The sequence below is a fragment of the Rhamphochromis longiceps genome, linkage group LG6 (assembly GCF_057381845.1).
Source record: "Rhamphochromis longiceps isolate RC_006_pf linkage group LG6, R_longiceps_female_GT1.1, whole genome shotgun sequence".
Classification (NCBI taxonomy): domain Eukaryota; kingdom Metazoa; phylum Chordata; class Actinopteri; order Cichliformes; family Cichlidae; genus Rhamphochromis; species Rhamphochromis longiceps.
The window spans coordinates 34,116,563-34,140,378 of NC_140562.1; the positions used below are offsets into that span (position 1 = coordinate 34,116,563).

The window sequence follows — 23,816 nt, forward strand, 5'->3', positions numbered from 1 at the left end:
AGCTGTTTGAAAATCACCAAAAGACCCAAACGAAAAAGAAGCCGGAAGCATTCAGCTGTCAGTTTTGTAACAACAATCTAGTGCTGGACTTTGCATGGAGCGAGAGGGACCGGGGCAAGTTCTGCAGAGTAATTTAATTCATTGCTCTGCCGTGATCGCTGTGTTTAGAGAGCACCATGGATCCGTCACAGGCCGAGACAGTGGATGGTGGTGCTTCGAGTCCCAAACTCGAGCTTTCCCCGGCGATGCGGGCTAAAATCGAGAGGAACCGGCAGCGGGCGTTGATGCTCCGACAAGCCCGTCTTGCGAGTCGTCCTTTGTCCGCTGTGGAGGGCGCAACAGCGGCCAAAGTTTCCAAGACCATCGACTCGGGAGCTGGGTTCTTTATCGACGAGGAGGGAAATATAGAGGGAGAGCAGACGATCAAGGTAGTGGTGCATCAGCCAGGTGTGTGTTTAGTTAGACAAATACGTGCTCGTCTCGTACTTACATTACAGTTTTTCTCAAATGCTAAAACACATGTCACAAACGTTACCACCAGGTCCCCCAATGTCCAAACACAACACCCTTCTCTAAAGCTACATAAACACAACCACACCTTCCCACTGCAAAACTCAAACTCCCACACCAAGAGAGCAGCTCGAAGCTGTCAAAACTGTAAACACTATACACAGCATTACACACTACAGCAAAACAATTGAAAACACAATGCTCAATTTGTGAGAAGGTTCTTTGTTTCATAACTGCCAATGCATATTTTAGAAACTATACAGTAACGGATCGTCGTAGATCTCTGCAGAGGATTAGGCATTTAGATTTGTGAGTTTCATATGAAGAGTATAAATCTATAGAAAATCCTGCATGTACGTACACTACTGTAACACAACTCAATGCAAAAACAGAATCTATTGCACACAACAGTAATCTTGAAAACATGAACAGGGTGTGACTTCTGCTACAACTCTGAATTATGCCACATTCAGAAGTTTGCAGACGACACGGCCATCATGGGGTGTATCTGGGATGATCAGGAAGAGGAGTACAGAAGTCTGGTGAGGAACTTTGTCGCATGGAGTCACACAAACCACCTGCAACTCAACACCTCAAAGACTAAGGAACTGGTTGTGGACTTCGGGAGGTCTAGAGCAGGTCCACTGCCGGTTCAGATAGAGGGGGAGGAGGTGGAGGTGGTCAACAAGTACAAGTACCTCGGGCTGTGGGTGGACAATAAACTGGACTGGTCATGCAACACAGAGCACCTGTATAAAAAAGGCCAAAGCCGACTGTACTTCCTCAGGAGGCTGAGGTCTTTTAACATCTGCAGGAAGCTCCTGAGGATGTTTTACCAGTCGGTGGTTGCTGGAGTACTTTTCTATGCTGTGGTGTGCTGGGGGAGCAGCACAGCAAAGAAGGACTCATCCAGGCTGGAGAAACTGATCAGGAGGGCTAGCTCTGTGGTCGGCATGAAGCTGGACACTCTGGTGACAGTGGCAGAGAAAAGGACATTAAAGAAACTGCTGGACATTATGGACAATGCCAGGCATCCTCTGCACACGGCCATTAACAACCAGAAGAGTCTGTTCAGTGACAGGTTGCTTCTCCCAAAGACAAGAACTAACAGACTTAAAAACTCCTTTGTCCCACACGCCATCAGACTGTTTAACTCCTCTCTGGAGGGGAGAGGGAGGGGAAACAGGAGGACAAAGGAGGGGGGAACAACTAAGCTGTAGTGCCTCTTCACCTCACTGTGCAATACCTTTTGTGCAATACTTTTTGTAAATAGTCAACAGTGCAATAGACTCAATACTTGAAATGTGCAATTCACTTGTATTTTTATTTTTATTCCTATTTATTCTATTTATCCCCTTCGTATATTTTATTTATATTGTCTCTGTATTTATATATATGTGTGTGTGTATAACTCTGTAACTTCTGTCGGTGCTGTGCTTTTTTGGAAATCGAATTTCCCAGAGGAACCCACCCGAGGGATTAATAAAGTTCTATCTTATCTTATCTTATCTTAAGTTTTTTTATTTACGTTATTCACACCACACACACACCACAATCACTGTGCGGCATCATGTCGCTGAGCTGTTGCTCGCATCTCGTCCGTAATGATGGTGCGAGGTTGTCTTGCTCTCCCTCCTGGACCTTCTCCTCTCCCATGTTGGCCTTCTCCTCTTCCTCGTTGGTCGCTCCTCTTCCTCCTCTCATTTGAACTCCTCTTCCTCATTGGCCTGCTCCTCTTCTTCCAGGGCCAGCTCTTCTCCCTCCTCTGCATCAAATTCCTCTTCCCCTGACTCTGCCTTCATCCATTGTGTTTGTTTGGAATCTTCAGCATACTGTGCACTCTGAACTTGCTTTTACATGTGGGTACAGCATTAGCAACAAGTGTCTTCAATTTTGAGTCATTGTGTGTAGTGAATGACGCCAGGTGTGTTCCCTGTGTTCAAAGATTGGTGACTGTGGCAAGCATTTTGCATCACATGGGCTTTCATTTGAGAATATGAGCAGAGTTGTTTTGCAACATGTGTTTTAGCAAGGAAAAATGTGTTTAGATTTATGAGTACAGAGGGTTGTGTTTTGTGAATTGTGTCTTCATGTGACATGCGTTTATGGTACTGGAATATGGTGGCTACATTTAGTAAATGTGTTTAGACTACTGGTCATTTGGGTTGCAGGATTGGCTTTTGTGTTTTAACATTTGAGAAAAACTGTATTTACCTTTGTTCTTGATCACTGTGGGTCTGCGTTGTTTTCAGCTCCGGTGATTGAACCAGAGTACCTGATGTGTGATGAATGTCAGAAACCCTTTATGGACTCGTACCTGAGCAACAGCTTTGACCTGTCTGTGTGCGACAACTGCAGGTATACACTTACACACACACACCTGATGTGTTTGCTGCAGTCTGTGTGCACAATTAATACGTTTATATTTATTAGATTTATTTGGTGACTTATATTTTAAAACTTTGAACCATAAACACCTGCAAGCCTCACTGATTTCCAGTGTTTAACAGCTGTTTACAGTCATGCTCCCTGAGATCTGGAAGAATTTGGAGGATGAATTAACACCTCCTCATGTTACATGTTACATGTACTGAACCTTTTTTTTTTTTTAAACAAAACTAAACTAAGGCTTCATCATGACGAAATTTAAAAAAAGGATGATTTGCTGTCATTTACTGTATTTGCTTGTGCATTCTATATTAAGCATTAAGATACCTAAACATTTTGTGTTGGTGTCCATCACAGTCTATGTATTTAGGGGCTTTAAAGTGCAATGTTTTGGTCATTTAGTTGCCTCAAACTTTTTTTGTGTATAACTGTCAACTTTGTTTTATATAGTCGTACAACTAAAGATCTATTTTAAACCTATTTCCTTTTCAGGGACAATGAGGAAAAGCACAAGCTGATCTCCAGGACTGAGGCTAAGCAGCGCTACCTGCTGAAGGACTGTGACCTGGACAAGAGGGAGCCTCCTCTCAGGTTTATACTGAAGAAAAACCCCCATAACCCACGTTGGGGAGATATGAAGCTCTACCTCCAGCTGCAGGTATGAAAATATGCGAAGGGCAGTTCATACAACTTTTTTAACCTATATTCACGTTATGCTAATATTCTTTAGCATTCAGTGTTGTGTGGCTAGACTGCTCACTGTGAACTTAAATATAGTATTTCTGTCTTAAAAAGCTTAATGTATGTGAAACTTTATTCATATAAAAAAAGTGAAGTGATTGGTTCGTAAATCTTCACTAAAAACAAGCAGATAATTGTTTTGTTTTGTTTTAAGTTTACAATGCACACGTTTTATGACACAAGCTTACCAATTAACTGTAATTTTAACACACTGTGTGTTAAAAATCGTTAGTCATTAGATTTGTGATAACATAAATAATGTGAAAATACTATTACCCAAGAAATGAGAGGCTGAGGTGTGAGTAAACCAAAGTACCGCTAAATGTTCAGGAAATGTATTAGGGTGTATGTTTTGTAGATTATGTAAAAGTCTCTTTTACATAATCTTAAAGTGAAGAAGATGGTAAAAGTGATTTAAACTTGCAGTCTTTCTAATGGACAGCAGGGGGCGATTCCTTTGGTTACAAAAAGATCTATGAAAAAAAACTTAGTTCCCACTTGGTTTAGTAACTTATTAATCACTTTTAAACATTTAGAATTTACTAGCTACAGTGTGGCTGACTAGTCCTCGGTTTTCCAGATATTAGCTTCAACCCAAAACCAAAGATGGCTGCAGCGAAATGCTTAAATTTCAACTTTAAAGCAGAATTTTACAATTCCAAGGGGGGCATCATGGTGCCAGTGTCCATCTTACCTGTACAGTCTATGGACCTGCTAAAAGGTTTTTGTATATTACAGGTGGAGAAAAGATGTATGGAGGTGTGGGGTTCAGAGGAAGCTCTAGAAGAAGCCAGAGAAACAAGAGAAGAGAACAGAGAGGTGCAGAAACAAAAACGCTTCAACAAGAAGGTCAAAGGTTGGTGTTTGCTTTGAGCCAAAATTCTCCCCTCCCAAATGGGTTACACTGAGCATTGTTAAACATCAGCTGTGTGTCTCTGTGCGTGTATCAGAGCTACGCAGAGCAGTAAGGAGCAGTATGTGGACCAAAAACACCACCGCTCACCAGCATGAGTACGGACCAGAAGAGGTTGTAGATGAAGAGGAAGACCTCTACAAGAAAACGTGCCTCACTTGTGGACATGAGCTTAGCTATGAGAAAATGTAGAGACACACGTCCACAAACACTGTTAAAGACTGATGTCTGGTGCTTCGACAGGAACGCAAGTTTCCAAATTCCTATTTGTATTTTTTCCATTTATAATAAATAGCAATAAAATGCTCCACCTAGATCACATAATAGGGGCCAAAATCACCATTGTATTCAACACATTAGCAGTAAGTTCTTTTTTTTTAATGGCTGTTGCACATCTTAGCTTGATTGCTGACTCAGTTGTATTTTTAGCCATACCTATGCACATTGCTTTTCATTGTTCTGCATCATTTGAAATTTGGCAAGTCAAGGAAAGCATGATACTGAAACTTTTTGTGTAAAATGTTGTGTAAAAAATTGTAGGTCTTCCTTGTGACAAATAGGACATTTTCCAAAGCTGCTGCCTTCTTAGAAAAAGTCATATCTTAGGAGGGCAGTTATGAAAGAAGTCTGCAGCTGTTGCCAGATGTCTAAGACTAGAAGTTCACATCACCTGCTGTAGTTTTGTTTTCATCATGGCTTTATGCTCAAGGCATTCTGGGAGTCAGTCCAGTGCCAGTCTGCCAAGAGTATCAATTTTCAATTGATAAAGACATTATCAAAGAGCATTGGCCAGATGCACCAGTGCACACACTTCAACCTGGTCTGACCATTGTGAATTTTCACATCTTGGTTTTTATAAATGTTATTTTGTATTAGCTTTAAGGAAATGTGTAAATTTCTTTATTTGTAACGATGTAATTAAAAATTCTCTAGTTGTAAAGTTCTGAAAATGCTTTATTTATAGGTCCCTTCTGTTAACTAGGTCGTCTGTAATGCTATTCTACAGAGCAAAGCTGTAGTTCGTGATCAGTGTGCAGCCACATCTCAACTACATTTCAGTGGTATGTGAAGAGGATGGGTGGCTTTGGCAATTCATGCTTTTGACTTAGTCTTCTACTTCCTCACAGTGCATGTGAGGGGTGGAACGTGTACTTCATTATACTTTTTGCACGTCAGAGTGTCTGAATTACTAGTTCAGAGTGTAGTCAGCCAGACTTGAATGCTTAAATTTCAGTAAAGGAGGGATTGCCAACTCATGTTCAGTTTTAATAAACTTCAGAGTCACTACCAACTGTAGGAAGCAGGACATGATCCTGACAGTTTAGACACTGGTGGTGGTAAAGATGAAGCAGGTGGGGACGGGATAAAGGAGAGTGCCACAAATGTTCGAGAGGCAGAAATAAAGCACCTTTAACTGAGGCCAATTTTCTTGTCAGTCTTCTGCAAGCTAATGATTTGCCCAGAGTGATACAGAATAAGTTACAGCGCAGGAAAGTAGTAAAGTGAAACTAGCAACCAGAATTCCAGCAATGCAGTTGACGTCTAGCCCTTACTCAAGTTTACACTTGAGAAGTTGCAGATTTAACCGTTTTAAATGTTGGAAAACTTGTGACATTTTAGTTTGCTGTGGTTCACAGGTGCAATGAGATTTGCCCAAGTTACCCATGACTGTTTAGTACCATTGAGATCATTCCTTTATTCAAATTTTCAACATGAATTCAAAACATACAGAGTCAGTTTTAAAATTCAAAGGCTTTCTGGACATCAGGGCTTTGAAAAGCAAATTCATCCTCTGTTGCATCAACCTTCTCACCATGAGTGTCACTCTAGATAGAGAGGGGAAGAGAGAAAAAAAAATTTTTAGTCAGCTTTCAAATCAAAATGCAAAAATAAAATACAAATATTAGTACAAGTTCCCAACTTCAGATTACAAAGTTTAAGGCTTACATTATAACTGTTCATCCACACAGCTAAGACTTACATCACTAAAGTACTTCTCAATTATGTTATGTGCAGCCTGATACACCATTTCATTGTCATGGTTCTGCAGCATCTCAATGCGGTCCAGTCCTCCCAGCTCTTCAATCAACAGGCTAAGCTTCTCCATCTCACCAAGCTTTTCTGCAGCCTGAAAAAGTCACAGCCAACCCCACCAAACATAGTATCATTTAGACTTAAATCTCACTGCATTTTAATTTAGCCAGATTAATGCATTTTATAATCTGCGACATCTTCTGCCCTCACCATGAAGATGTTGTTTACGGCATCCAATATGACCAGAATGACTTTAGCATCTTTGACCTGAAGTAGGTTAATGATTGCTTCCAGAGCACCACTCTGCACCAACTGGACTACCTGCTCCACAGTAGCCCCACTAGTCAAGTTTGTCACAGCCCAAACAGCTTCCCTCTGAGTTTTGAAGTCACCCTGAGACGAGGAAGAATATTTACAAAAATAAAATATTTGGCAGCTGAACAGATAAGCCCATTGTTACTTGTGAAATTGGACAATTTTCTGTATTAAAGAAAAAAAAAAAGAACCTAACATACTGATGGCTAGCTTACTCAGAATCTGAACGGCACTAGTGTTTAAGTGCCAACTTTCGGTGTTGATTTCAGCCCATTTATCACAACTTCACTTGGAAAAGAACTAAACTCCTACACTTCATTGTGGCCTTTATCCACAGAGTGATGGCTCATTAAAACTACGTTGGATCAAGTAACCCAGTAAACACAAAGGTGGTGTACACAGTTTTACACTTTGAATTCAGACTACAGATTGAAGGCTACTCACATTTCTCAGTAAGTGTACTAGAGGAGGAAGCAGACCACAGGTGATCAGCTGTTGGATTTGCTTGCATGGACCTGCAGCAATGTTGGACAAGGCCCATGCTGCCTCCTTCTGAATACTGGCCTTTGGATGCCTCATTAACTTGGGTAAGACATTTAGAACTCCAGCATCAATTGCAGTCTCAGTCTGTAGGTCAGAGCCACTCACTATGTTCCCAATGGAGCGGAGAGCTGGGGTCTGGTTGTCAAAGATTTATGGGGAAAAAAAAAAAAAAAAAAAAAAAAAAAAAAAAGTATATGAAGTGATCATTCATATTCAAATGCAACACTGAGTAATGACAGAGGGGAAAGTATTAAATCTTCGTATCTCATGTCAGATTTTTAACTTATGCTCAAGTGACAGACCCTTAAGTTCAGAGTAGGGGTGTGTGTATATACACTACCATGACACCAAGCTCCTGGTGACTCATGAGCTCCACCAGTCGAGGAACAATACCGGTTTTCACTACAATTTCAATGCGGTCATTGTCACCATCAGAAAGGTAGGAGATTGCCCAGCATGCATCAGATAAGATGTCCTTGTCACTTAGATGAAGCAGCTGGACCAGTGAAGGCAGCATCTACAGAAGCAGAAGATGTAGCTTATCAACTGGTGGATTTGGAATTAAGATGTGCAATCTGATCACGTGTCAATACAACAGTTCCTGATCTTACCTGCTGGACTGCAGACAAGGGTGGAAATGGATTCTTGTTTCGACACAGGTTGGACAGAGTCCATGTCAGGTTACGCAAATAGCCAACCTAGAGTTAGAGTCAATTACAGTTTAGACTTGAAGTTTCTTTCACCATTTTACTAGTTATCTGATAATACTATTTTAGTAGCTTTTAGTTGAAGAATCATGCAGTTGAAGTATTATTAATAATAATCTTCCTCATTAGAACTTATTTGATCACATTTGACCAATTTGATGCACTCATTGGCATTGAAAGCCATCAACATGAATTACTATACACTAGAACCAGTTAAAGGCAGTCAAGTTCCTTTGTGGGAACTTCAGTTTGACAAATTAAAACCATAGATTTTTCAGCATAATGCATTTAAACCAGTCATGATTTGGCAGTGTGGTTAAAGTGCAAAGCTAAACCTAGACTCTACCAAGTGCAGGACAATCTCAAATCCAGAATATTTAGAAGTTATCAGAAAAAGAGGACAAACACAAACAAAGCTTGCATAAAACTGACCGGTGTGTCTGGAGAGATTCGAGACAACAAAGCTGGGATGACATTGCACTCAATCAGGACATCGCGATAAGTTGCACCATCACCTGAGGAGTAGTTACATTGTAAGCATAACAATGAAACTGAAGTAGAGGACTGGATTTTATTTTCCATATTCCTTTGTTTAGTGGGAAGACCACAGAGTTACTCAGCAACTGAGGCGCTTTTTGAAACTCATCTCAGATTCCCATTTTCAACACCCCCCTTTGTTAGAGCAAAGCCAGACATGACAATACATTGTATTTAAGATTTAACCTGCAATGTTCCCAAGAGCCCAGACAGCCTGTTCACTAATGTGCAGCATTGGCGAGGACAGCAAAGAGATGAAAGCTGGTACAGCCCCATGTTCCACCACCTGAGGGTAGACACACACATTTAGTCTGCTCTGAAAATGGCTTGAGGAGGTTACAAGGTAAACCCAAAGCAGACATGTGACTATAATATGTTGAATATTGACAATATCCAACATGTTGGTAGATTACTGTGAAATCTGTCCAACATAACATTAATATCAGACAGCTTTAATACCTGCTGTGTATGCCAAGAGGTCCCAGAGGCAATGTTTGTTAGAGCCCAAGCTGCTTCAAACTGCAGAGTTGGCTCATCGTCCATAGACAGGAAGGACACAAAGTTAGACAGCAAACCAGCATCTATAATCTCCTTCAGAGGAGGGTTACGCTCTTGAGAAAGCAGCTTCCTGAGGAGACGATTAAAAAAAAAATAAAAGTTAAGGTACAGGCTTTACTTTGCTCAGTTCACTTGTACCCAATAAATTCTTGGGTGTCATTAACATTGTATAAACGCCCATTACGGTTTCCCCACAGGTCCCATGTGATCCCTGAAATTGATGTTTTTCTTTACAGACAGACTGAGCTGGTAATCATCTGTGAGATGGCAAAAAGCAAGGGTTACATTTGAAGACAGTATCAGACAGATCATAATCATCCCTGAACACTCACCGGGCTGCCTGACAGCCTCGGGTCTGGGACTTCCTGCAGTCGCTGTTCACGTCTTTAATTATGTCCTCAATGGATAAGTGGGTCACCTGGATTACAGGTATGTTGTTAGAGTCTCTGCTAGTTTTAGTAGAGTTATTAAAGGTTTCTGGAAACTTACCAGCTCGTTGGGGATGTAGTCTGGAGACAGGGCCTCCTCGTCCGGGAGGGACGACAGCGTTATATTTCTTCTTTTCAAGAAATTTTCATTCTTGTGAGCTTTGCGCAACTCCACGCATTCCGTGATCCTTTTCTCCCGAAGTTTCTACAGGAGTAGATGGTGTAGCTCAGATAAAATAACCCATTACATAGAACCTAAAAAAATAAATTAAAAAAAAAAAATCATAGTCAACTTACTGCTGGATCTTTCCCCTTATTCTTAAATTTGGAGAGCCGTTCGTCGGTAACGTTTTTGGTGGGCATGTTGGCCTTTGAGCGCACAGTAATCCAAGCTCCTGAAATAAAAACTCAGTGAAACCAACCGCCGGGTGATTATATTTGTCAAAGCCGCCTCAGGTGAATCAAGTTAGATGTGATTATTGGAGGAGTCGTGCTGATTCATTCAAGCGCAGCTGTGCAGGTTTCAATTAAGTAACGAACTTTAGGGCTCCCGCAAGGTCACTTTCAGTCTACAGCAAGAATAGAATGAACTGCTTCTTTTAAAAATATTCGCAAAAACAATAAAATAAAATAAAAGCAAAAAATGTAATTCTACTACAGACTGCCTTTTACTAGATTTTAATTTTATACGGATCATAGCTCAAATTAAAGGCTGGGGATTTCCATTTTTAAATATTTTTTTTCCTATAATGCACTCTGGAATACACATGATACATGCATAATAATACATATATATATGTACACAGTTATGAGAAATAATTAAACGCTAGCAGCCTAAATTCCTCGCACTGGAAATTCTGGGGGCTGCAGACGCTTTTGCGTAGGATTAATCTTAGACGGCAGAGGGCAGCACAACATAACAGACAAACTGCTTGCATTTGATCAAAAGAACTGTGACGAAGTTAAAGTCCCTGCTAAATAAAAAGAAGATTTTAAATGTATAATTAATTAGTTCGTGCCTATCGAACAGTTGGTTTTAATTCAGCTGTTTATTTTAGTATGAAGAATAAAAGAAAAAGAAAAAAAAAGGTGGAGCTAAACAGTGAAAATGAGAAAATAAATAGATCGAAGTAGTGAAAGAGAAGAAAGTCACTGACAGAGAAAGCTAGCTAGAGAAAAAGTGACAGTGATGGAGTCTCGTCTTCCTCTGTAATGACCAGGAAGGGCCGAACAATAGTCAGAGGTTTCCCTCTGACCAAGTTATACAGTAATCACTTCCTCTTGATAACACTCACACACGCAGAGGGTCATGCGACTGTAAGGGCTCAGACTCATGTGCTGTACTGTGCTGTATAAACACACCAATTTTTTCTACTTCCTCGCCTACAATCAAACGCACAACACAATGCTCATCACAGTTGTTTCCTCTAATGCAGCACCTCAAGAGTCTTTCCCAGACCAACTGCCTCTCTTCTACACACACACACACACACACACACACACACACACACACACACACACACACACACACACACACACACACACACACACACACACACACACACACACACACACGCACATATATATATATATATATATAAATAGGGCATGCAAACATAAATCTATCCAGCTCAGGTTTACTTTAAATGTGCTTTATATATACAGATAAAACAGCTCAGCCCACTGCAGCTCGACCTCTGCCCACCTGTATAGCCCACTGAGAAGGTCACCAAGCAGCTACAAGGCAGATGTTATACTGAAAAGGTTTTTATACTGAATATTATACATCAGTGTCAGTCATTTGAATGAATCATTAAAAATTTAATTATAAAACAAGGAAAAAGAATGTAAATTCTCCATTTGTGTCATCCTTCCCTGTGTCTGTTTCTCCGGCTCTGCTGTTTTCTCAGTCCTGCTTCACTGTTACTGTCAGATGCAGGAAACCACAGAGGATAATAGAGATGAATGACTTCTCATGCTCTCTGACAACTTATTTTATTGTCATTGAGAGGTCAGAATGTCCTTGAGTGGACAACCAAGCAGCTGTGAGCCTTCAGCAAAAGTGTTATAAGAAACACAAAGACTTAAAGCATCCCTCTCTATGAAGACCCACTTCTTTAATGAAATGTGAACTTTCTGGACAATTACCTGGTGAATTAGAGTGTGCTACCATGTGTGTGTTTCTGTTGGACTTTTGACCTGGAAGTGCTTATGGTTCCTCAGAGACACCCCTGAGGGTGTGGAGTGTTTCTGTCCTGCCCTGTTGCTTTGACTCGTTGTTCGTGTGAACAATGTGGAGTGATTGGAGGAAATTCCACTGTGCAAGTTCAAGGCATTCACACAGTCACACCATACATACAGAGCCCACATACAAGTTAGCAGGAACGCTTGCTCTTACACAACACAGTATCATATATCAGGAACTCCAATGCAGACCTTAGCAGAAAAGTATTAGTTCAATTTTATAATTTATCATAAAAACATTTCTTACCAAATTACAGATGTAAAAATGTACTGAAATGACTAAATATCACTTTCAATTCAATTTTAACAGTTTTCCATAAATAAAAACATTTCAAAAAAGTTCAAATGAAATGACAAAGCAAGCAAACACAATAAATGCATTTTAGTAATTAATGAAAAAACCCACAACATATATATTAGAAATGCTAAACAGATAAAAACTGAGAAGGGAAAGAAAGACAGAGGTAGATATAGACAAGGGAAACAAACAGAACGACAAGGCCAATATGATATATATGAAGAAAGTAGAGTTTCTTAAAATGCTCCTCTAATATTTTGCCATATAGGCAGAGTTTGTGGACACATGCAAAGTGATTTCTCATATTTGGGGACTTTCAGTACTGTAAAACCAGTCCCTTTCATATTTTTCCTTTTACCAGGTTAAGTGTACTTTAATGGCACGGACAACTTTTACTATATGATGAAAGTGCAGCATGACATTTACGCTCACAAAAAGACACATAATCATTACGGTGATTAATGCATTGTTTATTGATGCGTTATTGGTCAGTTGTGAGGTATTTCTAAAAGATTTTTAGTACCAAGATTTTTGTTACTGAATGAGCGGTACAGCTTTTACTGGTACAGCATCTGGGCTACAAACTACAAACTGCATTTAAGAATTTATTAGCAGCTGCTAGAATGAGAATTGCCATTTACACTCAACAAACATTTCATTAGGTACACATCACTACCAGTGGGTTTGAACCTTTTCCCAACTGCCTTCGTTGTGTCATAGATTCAACAAGGTGCTGGAAACATTCCCCAGAGATCTCAGACGTCCATACTGACATGATGGTTGATCTGGTTGCTGTAGATTTACCGACACCACATCTGAATCTCCCATTCCACAAAATCCACCACATCCCAAAGGCGCTCTTCTGGATTCAGGTTTGGTGACTCTGAAGTCCATTTGAGTACAGTGAACTCACTGTCACTGTTCAAGAAACTAGTTTGAGGTCATTTGAGCTTTGCAATGTTGTTGCAATATTTTTCCAAATTTGTTTTGTCTATTTTTAATGAGTCAGTGTGAACTGTAGCCTATGTCCTATTCTTACATCAGTTGCACCACGTATGGTCTTCTGCTGCTGTAGCCCATCTACTTGAAGGTGGTGCCTTCAGAGATGCTCTTCTGCATACTTTGGTTGTTACTGTTACAAGTTATTTTTTACTTATTTGAGTTACTGTTGCCTCTCTGTCTTTCTGTCCCCTGGCCATCAACAAGGAAGTTTTTCAGAGCATTCTCTGTAAATGGCTGTGAAAATGTGAAAATCCCAGTAGATCAGCCATTACTGAAATAATCAGACCAGCTTGTCATAAGCCAAAAACCTGCCACATCCTGAGTGATTTTACCTGTCTTCCCAATTCTGTTTGAACTCAGTTTGAACTTCAGCAAGCCTTCTTGACTATGTTTACATGCTTAAATGCATTGAGTTACTGTACTACAATTTGCTGATTAGATATTTGTGTTAAACAGTTAAACAGGTGTATCTACTCTGTAGTCTATGACTGTATAAGTAAAGGTGACCATTTACCTTTATACAACATTTATACATAACATTTTTACTAAAAGCCTCCCTAATATCCTAATAATGACAGTTAATGGCTTACTAGCAAAAGGTAAGTCTAAAGTTCTAAGTATTTCATTACCTTTTAGTAACGTCATCATTTATGGCTTATAAACCCTGTGCAGGGCTCTCAATGTTGCAGCTTAAAAGGTAGCACATGTTTAAACTGTGGCTTGTGCATTAAGTGTGATAATATTGGTAATAATCCTTTTACAACTTCCCTCCCTTCCTCCGTGCTGGCCCTACCTTCCTTCAGTCTGTCTCCCTATAGATCTATCTTATCGTTCGTCTCTTTTGACTTCTCTCCCTCCCATCCTCCCCGATTCTCAGAACAACTTGAGGTGTCTATGGGAAATCATTAGTATAGATTGCTCTGCAGTGCTGCATCAATACACACACACACAAACACACCCACACAGACATCAAGATAACATGCCCTCCCCACTTCTAGCAGGGGAGATATGTTGCAGCCCTCTTTGCTGTTTAAAGTGCATTACCAAGGACAGATTCTTGGCAGGACTTTACTTGTTCTAAGTGTGTTAGTCGCTATTGTTTTTTAGAAATGGCCTGGACGCAGTCGAACAAACGCATTTCCAAAAACGATGACAAACACTCGTGCAGTGTGGCAAAGACAAAGGTGTCCCTTGTCTGTCTGTGAAAGTCAGCGGTTCTCAGATATCAAAGCCGAGGAGAGAGCAAGAACCACAACAGGATATGGGTTAGAGTGACAGAGAGAGATTTGAGTGTGTGTGTTTATGTGAGATGTGTCAAACATGGAGGGAATTTCCATTGAGAAAACCAAAAATTTGATACTGATATTAGACATCTTTCAAATTCTCAAACAAACTTACATGAATGCTTGCATTTTTTTTATCACTATGCACAGTTTGTACTTGCTATCAAGCCTCAGGTACAACCAATTGCATTTCAAACATCTCTCTTTTTTGCCCTTCTCTTTCTCCTTCTCGCTCTATGTCAGATCTGCATTTAGCTCCTGCCTATTAATATTTCATGTTGGCCCTCCAATACCTGCCTATCAATATCCCAGACATGACACACCTCAGGTGCAATCCATCATACTCATTACTGACCAGGCTGCAGAATTGTGTTTGTGTGTGTGCATGTGTTTGTGTGTGTTGATGGATAATTTCTTTTTGCTGACAAAGCCATAGTTGTTGGTCTATATAGACAGACTCAACAGCTGGGAGATCGAAAGCCATTCATCATTTACTTTAAAACTACACATTAACACTGTTACGTGTGCACATAAATGCATAGACATTCACATAAATACACAACAGATGTTTACTGTCAATCAGGCAACTAAGGAAAAAAATATATGAAAAATTAAGAAACACTGAATACATTTTTTTTAGCTGGGTTTAATTAACGGATCGTTTCATTCTTTAATATTAGTAACCAAAATTGATTTTTTTAAAAATGCAATTCAATGCAGCTCTTTGCATTTCTGGTGTACTGTATGAAAAAGATATAAAGTAGTCAGGCTTTAGTATGGGGAGAACCAAACAATTTGCCTGGATCGTGTTGCCCTGCCGTCATACTCCTCTGATGTCAAATGTGTTGAACAGACTTTTCTGCCTTCATGTTATTGAAATGCTTAAATCCGGAGAGCTAAGCATACCTGCTGTGCAGCCATGCACACCACATGTCTATACAGTACTTTTAGCAGATAATTCCCTGATTTTTTCCCATGTTGCTACATTAATATGTATAAATATACCAAGTTTATGTTGCGGTAAACACAAAATCGGTCAAGTTTGTGTGTATTTATTTTGATGAATTATAAAAAACTGGCTGTTCACTGATACCAGCTGCAGTCAGACCAGTTGTGGTTAGGAAATTTGAAATGTTTACATTGGCTCTGTGAACTAGCGAGAAAAAGAATATTTCATGAAGGTTTTTGACTTTTATTATGCTACACTGATGCTTGGTGAGAATACAGAACTGCTTCAAAGTCAAGGTTGAATTTTCCATTTTAGATAAAATCACAGCTACTGTTTCAGGAAAGTTATTCACTGCAGAAATCCAATTTAAGTTTTCATTTTTCTCAGTCAAAGATGTAAACTGCACAGGAGGTCAAACCAAAAATAAGAGTGTTCCTGAAACATGAAGGCAACATAAGTACAGCGTTTTGTCCTGAAAAGAAAGATACTGCTGTGCCAACTTGACACAGATGTGCGATAGTTAACACCTGTGATAACTGTTTGTGGATGTAGTAAAAGGGAATGAAGACGTTTCATTATGTTGTTCTTGGGCCAGTCCAGTCAAACTATCATCAGCATGCAAATGTTAGTCTTGTTTTAATCCATTTGTGTGCTTTCAAAGCAGCTGTGCTATTTCAGCACCTTGGTGACACGCTGTAAAACGTGGAGTTTGTGGAAAAAGTGCACCAATTAACCCAGTCCAGTAATGGTGCCATGGTTCTTACCCATCAATCCATTTTATTAACCCATTTTTAGCCTGCGCACCTGTTGGCCCTAATTTGTGGCTGCATACTTAAGCAAATAAATCCACAAATTAACAAAGTTTAGTTAGGCTCTGAGCTGTATAGGCTCTGCTCCTGAATTATACATTGATTTGTATTTTTCAAGTAACATGCAGCCTCGGAGAGACCAAGTGGCATTATCTGTGGATCAGCCAACTCCCCGTAACAAGAAAGGGAATCAAAGCAGTGAGAGAGACAGGGCGGGGCGGAGGGGGTGCAGAGATGCATGGTAGAGAACTTCAAAGGTGAACACAGAGTTCACACAGATATGAGGCTCAGACAACAGGGCAGAGCCCACATAGACATACAAAAAAGAGACGGGGCAGAACTAAGAACATACGTACAATATACAGAGTGTGTGTGTGTGTGTGTGTGTGTGTGTGTGTGTGTGTGTGTGTGTGTGTGTGTGTGGTGGGGGGTCTGCATTGCCGATACTGTCAACAATAACTTCTTTCACTCTTGTTGTGAGTCTGTGCGTACCAAAAAAAAGAAGCAGCTGGCAGGCTGTCAAGAGAAGTTGGGGGGCTTTAGGAGTCCAGTCAGGTCTTTGGAAGGTTAGGTGGTGGATAGATTTTATTGTGGGGGTCTGAGCCAGGTATCAGGTGTATCTAGGCTGAGAGGCCCCTTACATGGGCATCCTATTCACCTGCTGCCTGGATCTGGACAAAGACTGGGGCTCTGGGGCTCTGCTAGGCCACAGACAAACCAAGTAACCCTAGAAGGTCTTAATGGCTCCAAGATGAAGGGAAGATGGTTGAAAGATTACAACATGGGAAAATGTTGGGTTAAAAACACGGCTTTTTGATGATCTGAGGTGCTGCCGTCACCAACGTGACTTGTTTCCCACACTGCTATTTTAAATGTTGATTCTCAGAAACCAGTTCAGTTTTTGCAAGACTACACCTGGTGTTGCCAGTTTCATTACTTGTGTGATTAAAAAATGTAAAGACCAAATTTATCTGATTATTGCAAAAAAAAAGCAAATTGTGCCTTTCATGCACTGAGCACTCTGATCAGTTTATAAAAAGCTTTTTTCAAAATTTAATATATGAATTTTCTTTATTTTTATTTTTATATTTTTTGTACACATCTTTAAAATTAATTATTATTAATTATCAGTGTTTCTTTTAATTTTGTTTCTTTAATTGGGGCAATGCAGAGAGACACATGTTGAATTTGGTTTAAATTAGTTTTGTGGAAGGGATAGTAAAAATGAAACCTTATTAGTGTAGTTAGTAAGTAAATTGTATTTATATAGCACAATTAAAACCAAACTGCTTTATAAAAAACTAGAATAAATAGTTTCCTAAAAAATGTATGCTACATGTATGTACAGTGTTTATGCAATAACTCAATAGCTCAACAGCAGCTAATTCAGAAATCAGAAGTTTATAAAAGCTTGACAGAAGAGGTATGTCTTTAGCTTACAGTTCTCGTCTGTGTCAGGTGACTGAGGAGCTCATTCCAAGGTCTTGGTGCAACAAATACACTTTGACTGTGGGATCATCCGGAGTGACTGAAACACAGACTTTAAAAATTTCAAAGGAGTATAGGGCACATCATATCTACCACATATGCAGGTGCAAGACCACATAAGGCTTATACTGAATTCTGTAATGCACAGGGAGCCAGTGCAAGGCTGCTAACACTGGAGTAATGTCCTCTCTCTTTTCTGTCCCAGTCAGTAATCTGACGACAGCATTTTGGGCTAGTTACTAAAAAAATACTAAAAACAAGCAATAGATGACTAATTCCAGTATACCAAGCAGTACAGTAGACAAGTTTAGATGTAACAAAGGAATGCTTAAATGTTTTAAATAAGGATTACTCCGGAGATTGTTCTTAGTCGGAAAAATACTGCATTTATTTGTTTCCAAAATTTCTAATTTGCATAAAAGATTATCCCACAGTTCTTAACCTTTGTTTGAATAAAAAGGGTAAAAAAAAGTCCAGGTTAGTGGAGAGGTTAACCCTATAACCCCATGTTTCCAGCTAAAATTAGATAATGGTATTGCCCAAATTGCCCAATTGGTTTTAAGCAGAATAACAGTAATTATAGAAAGTCATAATAGAAAGGGGAGATGGTTCACATGTTGTATTAACAGGCATATATGTGCACATTTGTATTATGATACTCTAAAGGTGAAAAAGTTCAAACCTAGTACACTCGCTCACCACAAGCCTTGCTAATAATGGCATGTGTGATGTCTCACAAAATATTAACCAAAACAGTGGTTTGCGTCTTATTCATGTCATATAATAAGTTATTAAAAAAACTCTTACAGCTGTTTTTGATTGTGAAGTTGGAAAAAAAATCCAAGTACATCAAGGAGTGAACAGATGAGACTAGGTCTTGTGCAAATACTTCAAATGCTCAGCTGTGTTGGAATGATGGAAAAAATTGTTTAATGTAATTCTATTACATCTCTGTGTGTGTTCTTGTTGAAAGAGATTGTGTGTGTGTGTGAAACCGATCCTTGTTTCAGCACCAGCCTCCCTCTGAGACGCCATTAATAAAGTTTATGAAAGAAAAGACGTTTTGATTTCTGCATTGTTCAGTACGTTTTGCTGCTGAAACATACCTACTGCAGTAAAGTAAATCTAAACAATAATTATCATACCTCACTGACATACAGACGTACAGAACTTTTTGTTGAGGACTAAATAAAAACAAGGTCTAAGGCTATACTCACACCAGGCATGTTTGCCTTGTTCCGTGCCAAAGCACATTGTCCCTGCTCCCATGCTGACATGCACTCACACTTCTCGTAACAATCCAGCCTCCTGTCTCTAACTCGTAGGCTCGCTTTCATAAAACAGTGCCGACACGCACCTTTGAAAATCACACTTCAAGAGAAAAATGAATTTCAGGATTTCATGCATTTTTTGGCTTTATTGGGGACATTTTATAGACAGTGAAACACCATCCTTACATGCCTTATATACATTTGTTAACTACTTAACAAAGCAGTTTTTCATGAAGGCAGCTGTACTGGGTGAACATTCATGATTATACTACATGAAATCTAACTGAACCACACCAAGACTCACCTCTTCAAGCAGTCCAGCGCACAATATGCTTTCCTGCACCTGTGCAGAAACCACACTTGTCAAACGACTTTGGAAGTCAGATGTGCTCAGGAATGATACAGATCAATTAGTGTGAGTCATATAATTAGGTCCATCTTTGAAAGATAAATTAGGTCCATCTTTCGCACATTTGAAAATATTTCCATATTTTTACAGTGGCACGGTTTTTTGTAATTTTGGCACCGAACGCTACAACAGTGGATTTCAAATCAAAGAAAATATGACTGAAGTGCAAGTTGTGAGATATTTTGGCCAAGACACTTTTGCAAAATAGATTTTTAATCTAGTCTAATCAATCCATTTGCACAAAGGTCTGATTGTTGGGGTTTTTTAATGCTGTGATGTCTACATTACAATATAAAGTGCCTTGAGGCAATAGTTGTTGTGATTTGCTCCATAAATCACAATTAAATTGAATCAAATTTCACCCAATAGAGTTTTCTGTGATTAGTTTTTTGATCATTATTAAGGATTACCGAATTTTAAAAAATCAATTTTAGAATGCATTAATAGTAAATTGTGGGCTGTTTTGCAAAAAGGGATTGTTTGCAAGGAAGGTTTTATGGAATTGTGTAGACTGCACAAACTGTGACATTACGTTGACAGAGGATTTCTATTTTTTTTAAAAAAAAGCTGCAGTTATAGGAGATGAAAAGGTGAAAGCTGCGCTGGGGAATGATGAGAGAGAGAGATGCAACTATGGTTGGTAGAATGAAAAAAGTGCAGACATCAAAGGGTAGAAACAGCTGGTCAGTGCATGTGTGCCTGTCTGTGTACATGAACACACCTTCAAAGAGGACCCTGGACCCTGATTTCAACATGGCTACAGGGACACGAACACTCATGCACCCATGCACCACTGTCCCACATACACATGCTGCATTTGCAAACCCCACCTGTCATTGCATCTGTGCATGCGCCTGCATGAGTGTGTGTGTGTTCCTTGTCCGTGATTAAAGCACACAAAAGTCACACAGATAAATCACTAGCTCTGTGGATGTTCACGGGGTATGCGTGTCCTGACATGTCCAGGCCCAGCACAAGAGATCGGCCTGGAGTTGCTGGAAGAAAGAACCAGACTAAAAACGGAATGCAGGAATATTTTTCCTTGCATACGTGTACGTTAGACTTTGTCTTTGATGTGGTGGAGGAATTTTATAGGAAGTATTTCACTGTTAATATTATTTTTTAAAAATTGACATTTGCTGGTTTTAATCTAAATCCCATTAAAATCGAATGTGTCGTCCTGTCCAAGTGTTTTCAGATCAGTTTGGTTTTTTTTTTTCTAAAACTGCAATTACTTTCATTTACAGTCATTTACAGTTGCACTGCTACAGAATTAATTCATGATAAAGTGTGATCATTGCTTACGTTCAAGATTTGTCAGTCATTTTAAAAACGTATTAAAGGTAAACAGTTAGCCAACATTGGGTATTACTTTCTCACACTACTCTGTGACACTGAAGTTAGCAGATTATTACATGAAGGAACCTTTTAAAAAACAAAAAACAAGCGCGTCCATGCTCACAGGTGTACACACGGGTGATCACACCCACAAACTACACCCTTTTTGGCTCCTACCTCAAAGCACACTGTGTTCTGTTGATCTTATGTGCTGCACAATAATGTTTAACATTTAGTATTTACTGTCATATTCCCATATATCATTGTGATGTTGTTTATTCTATTACTCTTGTTCTCTTCTGCTTGCTTTCTTTTTTCTTTCTCAGCAGGTGATCCAGGTGATTGATATATGCATTTTTTTTTCTCTGCCCGTTCTGTTGGTTTTTGTCTTTTGCCCTTCTCCCCCGTCCCTCTTCTCAGCTGTTTCTCTTTCCCTCTTTCTTTCTCCCCTTCTTTCCCCCAGTCAAGTCTGTCCCGTATTCAGTAAGTGAAAATAAAATAAACAATAAAAGGTGAATCAAATGGACCATTACGGCAAGGCTGGGATGGTCAGTTTGGTAAAGTAAATCCGTTGGGCATCTTTCTTTGCCTTTAGACACTGAAGTTATCAATGTGCCTCACTGGATTCTCTCTAGATATTCCAGCTTACTTCCAAATCCAAAGATGTGTTTGTTAGAGTCAGTGATTCTTTTAAATTGCCTGTGTGTGTGAATGGCTGTCTATCTCTCAGCAGCAGATTATCAATCTGTCCGGGCAAGGCCAGGGTACACGATTCTTGCGACAGAATTGGACATTGTCCAATTCTTGCGGCATTGCCCAAAGTTCATTCGTGAATAATCAGCAGAAGTAGACTGATTTAAGTCCCCACAACATGTAATATATGTATGAATCACACACACACACACACACACACACACACACACACACACACACACACACACACACACACACACACACACACACACACACACACACAAGCAACCATGAAAGGAAACTGTTTGTGTATGTGGGAAGGTGATGATCACTCATATCCTGATCTTCTGATAACAATGTGTGTGTGTGTGTGTGTGTGTGTGTGTGTGTGTGTGTGTGTGTGTGTGTGTGTGTGTGTGTGTGTGTGTGTGTGTGTGTGGTTTTTATCAGTGTTTAAGATGTTTTCTATTGTCATAGTTGCTGTCTGCATTCAAGTAGATCTACAGCAGTATGTATAAGACACACATTCCAGAGCTCTTCTGCCATTTGTTCTCCAAACACACACACACACACACACACACACGCTCACCAATGCTTTTACGAATATTGTCTGTCACCTCCACATGTTCTAACTCCTCAGGTATGGATATTCTCATCACAGCCAAACGCATCCCGGTGTCTTTCTGTACTTCTTTGTTGAAGTTTCTCTCACTATAAATGAAATCATCGGCTAGATGGAGGTGACACAACCACAAAATAGACATGATCCTGTCTGTGTGCTTGTTTGTGCCTGTGTTAACAAAGCAACAATGACCAAAACTAATCATTTGTGTCATGTGTACATTCAAGTATTTTATTAGGGCAATATCATTTTTCAAGGGCATTTGTCCTTTTTATTGTTGTCAATTATTATGCAAAGACTCAATTCAAAATAGTCTCTAGGTCTTGGTTATTTTGAGTTCATCTGTCAATGGGGAAACCAGAAACCGATGGCTTTGAAGCTGCAAACAGAGGTAAATAAATTACTGCAATTTCTGTGTCAGTGATGCCATTTGTCACCAAAAAGGTGACAAATGGTTACAAACAATATATACACGTTATTGAAATAATATTAGCATTTCATTTTTAAACATCATCATTATGGATACTGTGTTGTCATGACACCCGTAGTGTGCAAGATATAATCCTTTATATTTGAATTCGCAGTTTCATGTTTCAGAAAAGAGCACACAGACAAAAACCCTGAGGAAATCTGTTGTTGTTATATAGTCATGTTTTGTTCTGAAAATTTGGCTGCTGTCTACACCTCTGTGCACTCACATATACTTTGAGAAGAGGTTTAATAAAACCTCCCTGTCAATCTTTCACATTTGAGGCTTAAGAGTTGTCACACTAAAAGGCAGAAATCACCATGCTTTGATAGGCTCTCCACACTGAACAGAAATCTGAACACAGCATGCTTGGACATGTGTGTGCTTATGTGTTTGTGCTTTCAGTGCATCATGATGTCAGGTTCCACAGCCAATAAGGCTAACTGATATCAACTCCGTTAAGTAGCAGAGGGGATTGGTAATCAGTTTCAACTGCTTTGGTGTTAATGAAATTAGCAACATGAGCACTAGAGGGGAAACAGTGAGACAACTGGCAAAACGAAATGGTTTTATAAGATAAGATAAGATAAGATAACCTTTATTAGTCCCACACGTGGGAAATTTGTTTTGTCACAGCAGGAAGTGGACAGTGCAAAAGTTATGAGGCAAAAATTAGAATACAATAAGAATAAATACAGTACACAACTGTACAGAATAGAATAAAATACTATATACAGTAGAATAAAATAAAATAAATATACAATAAGATAAAAATAGAATACAAATACAAATACTATATACAACTGAGTAAAAATACAACGATGACAGAAAGGATTATTGCACTTAGTATTATTGCATATGTATGGATGTGTGTGCTTGATCAGTTAAAGTCTTTATTATGGAGTCTGACAGCAGTGGGGAGGAAAGACCTGCGAAATCTCTCCGTCCCACACCGTGGGTGCCGCAGTCTCCCACTGAAGGAGCTGCTCAGTGCTGTCACAGTCTGCTGCATGGGGTGGGAGATGTTGTCCATCAGGGATGACAGCTTAGCCGCCGTTCTCCTGTCACTCACCACCTCCACTGGGTCCAGAGGGCATCCTAGAACAGAGCTGGCCCTTCGGATCACCCTGTTCAGTCTCTTCCTGTCCCCAGCAGAGATGCTGCCGCCCCAGCAGACCACACCATAAAAGATAGCAGAAGCCACAACAGAGTCATAGAAGGTCTTCAGGAGTGGGCCCTCCACTCCAAACGACCTGAGTCTCCGCAG

The 23,816-nt window shown here is 39.6% G+C and overlaps 2 protein-coding genes across 2 annotated transcripts in view; one reads left to right on the forward strand and one right to left on the reverse strand.

Annotated features, from left to right (window-relative positions):
* Positions 1-40: 40 nt before the first annotated feature.
* Positions 41-5,500, forward strand: xpa (xeroderma pigmentosum, complementation group A). The gene is made up of 5 exons (XM_085410330.1): positions 41-447; positions 2,763-2,868; positions 3,391-3,556; positions 4,378-4,495; positions 4,590-5,500. The coding sequence occupies exons 1-5, from the start codon at positions 177-179 to the stop codon at positions 4,742-4,744; spliced, it is 816 nt and encodes a 271-aa protein (XP_085266456.1). The 5' UTR covers positions 41-176; the 3' UTR covers positions 4,745-5,500.
* A 723-nt stretch (positions 5,501-6,223) lies between these two features.
* kpna7 (karyopherin alpha 7 (importin alpha 8)) overlaps positions 6,224-23,816 on the reverse strand; it is a 33,375-nt gene continuing 15,782 nt past the window's right edge. The window contains exons 3-14 of the mRNA XM_085408677.1: positions 9,972-10,069; positions 9,736-9,879; positions 9,579-9,664; positions 9,148-9,316; positions 8,875-8,974; positions 8,584-8,666; positions 8,056-8,142; positions 7,785-7,961; positions 7,346-7,579; positions 6,797-6,979; positions 6,534-6,680; positions 6,224-6,378 (exon numbers count right to left, since the gene is read on the reverse strand). Coding sequence (XP_085264803.1) covers positions 6,292-6,378; positions 6,534-6,680; positions 6,797-6,979; positions 7,346-7,579; positions 7,785-7,961; positions 8,056-8,142; positions 8,584-8,666; positions 8,875-8,974; positions 9,148-9,316; positions 9,579-9,664; positions 9,736-9,879; positions 9,972-10,069 — 1,595 coding nt within the window. The 3' untranslated portion in view covers positions 6,224-6,291. The remainder of the gene's footprint in view (positions 6,379-6,533; positions 6,681-6,796; positions 6,980-7,345; positions 7,580-7,784; positions 7,962-8,055; positions 8,143-8,583; positions 8,667-8,874; positions 8,975-9,147; positions 9,317-9,578; positions 9,665-9,735; positions 9,880-9,971; positions 10,070-23,816) is intronic.

Bases quoted from the DNA above. Each gene is read 5' to 3' on its own strand.
- xpa (XM_085410330.1), top strand. From the start codon at position 177: ATGGATCCGTCACAGGCCGAGACAGTGGATGGTGGTGCTTCGAGTCCC. The intron at 448-2,762 runs GTGTGTGTTTAG...CGTTGTTTTCAG, and splicing joins GGTAGTGGTGCATCAGCCAG to CTCCGGTGATTGAACCAGAG. The intron at 2,869-3,390 runs GTATACACTTAC...TTTCCTTTTCAG, and splicing joins TCTGTGTGCGACAACTGCAG to GGACAATGAGGAAAAGCACA.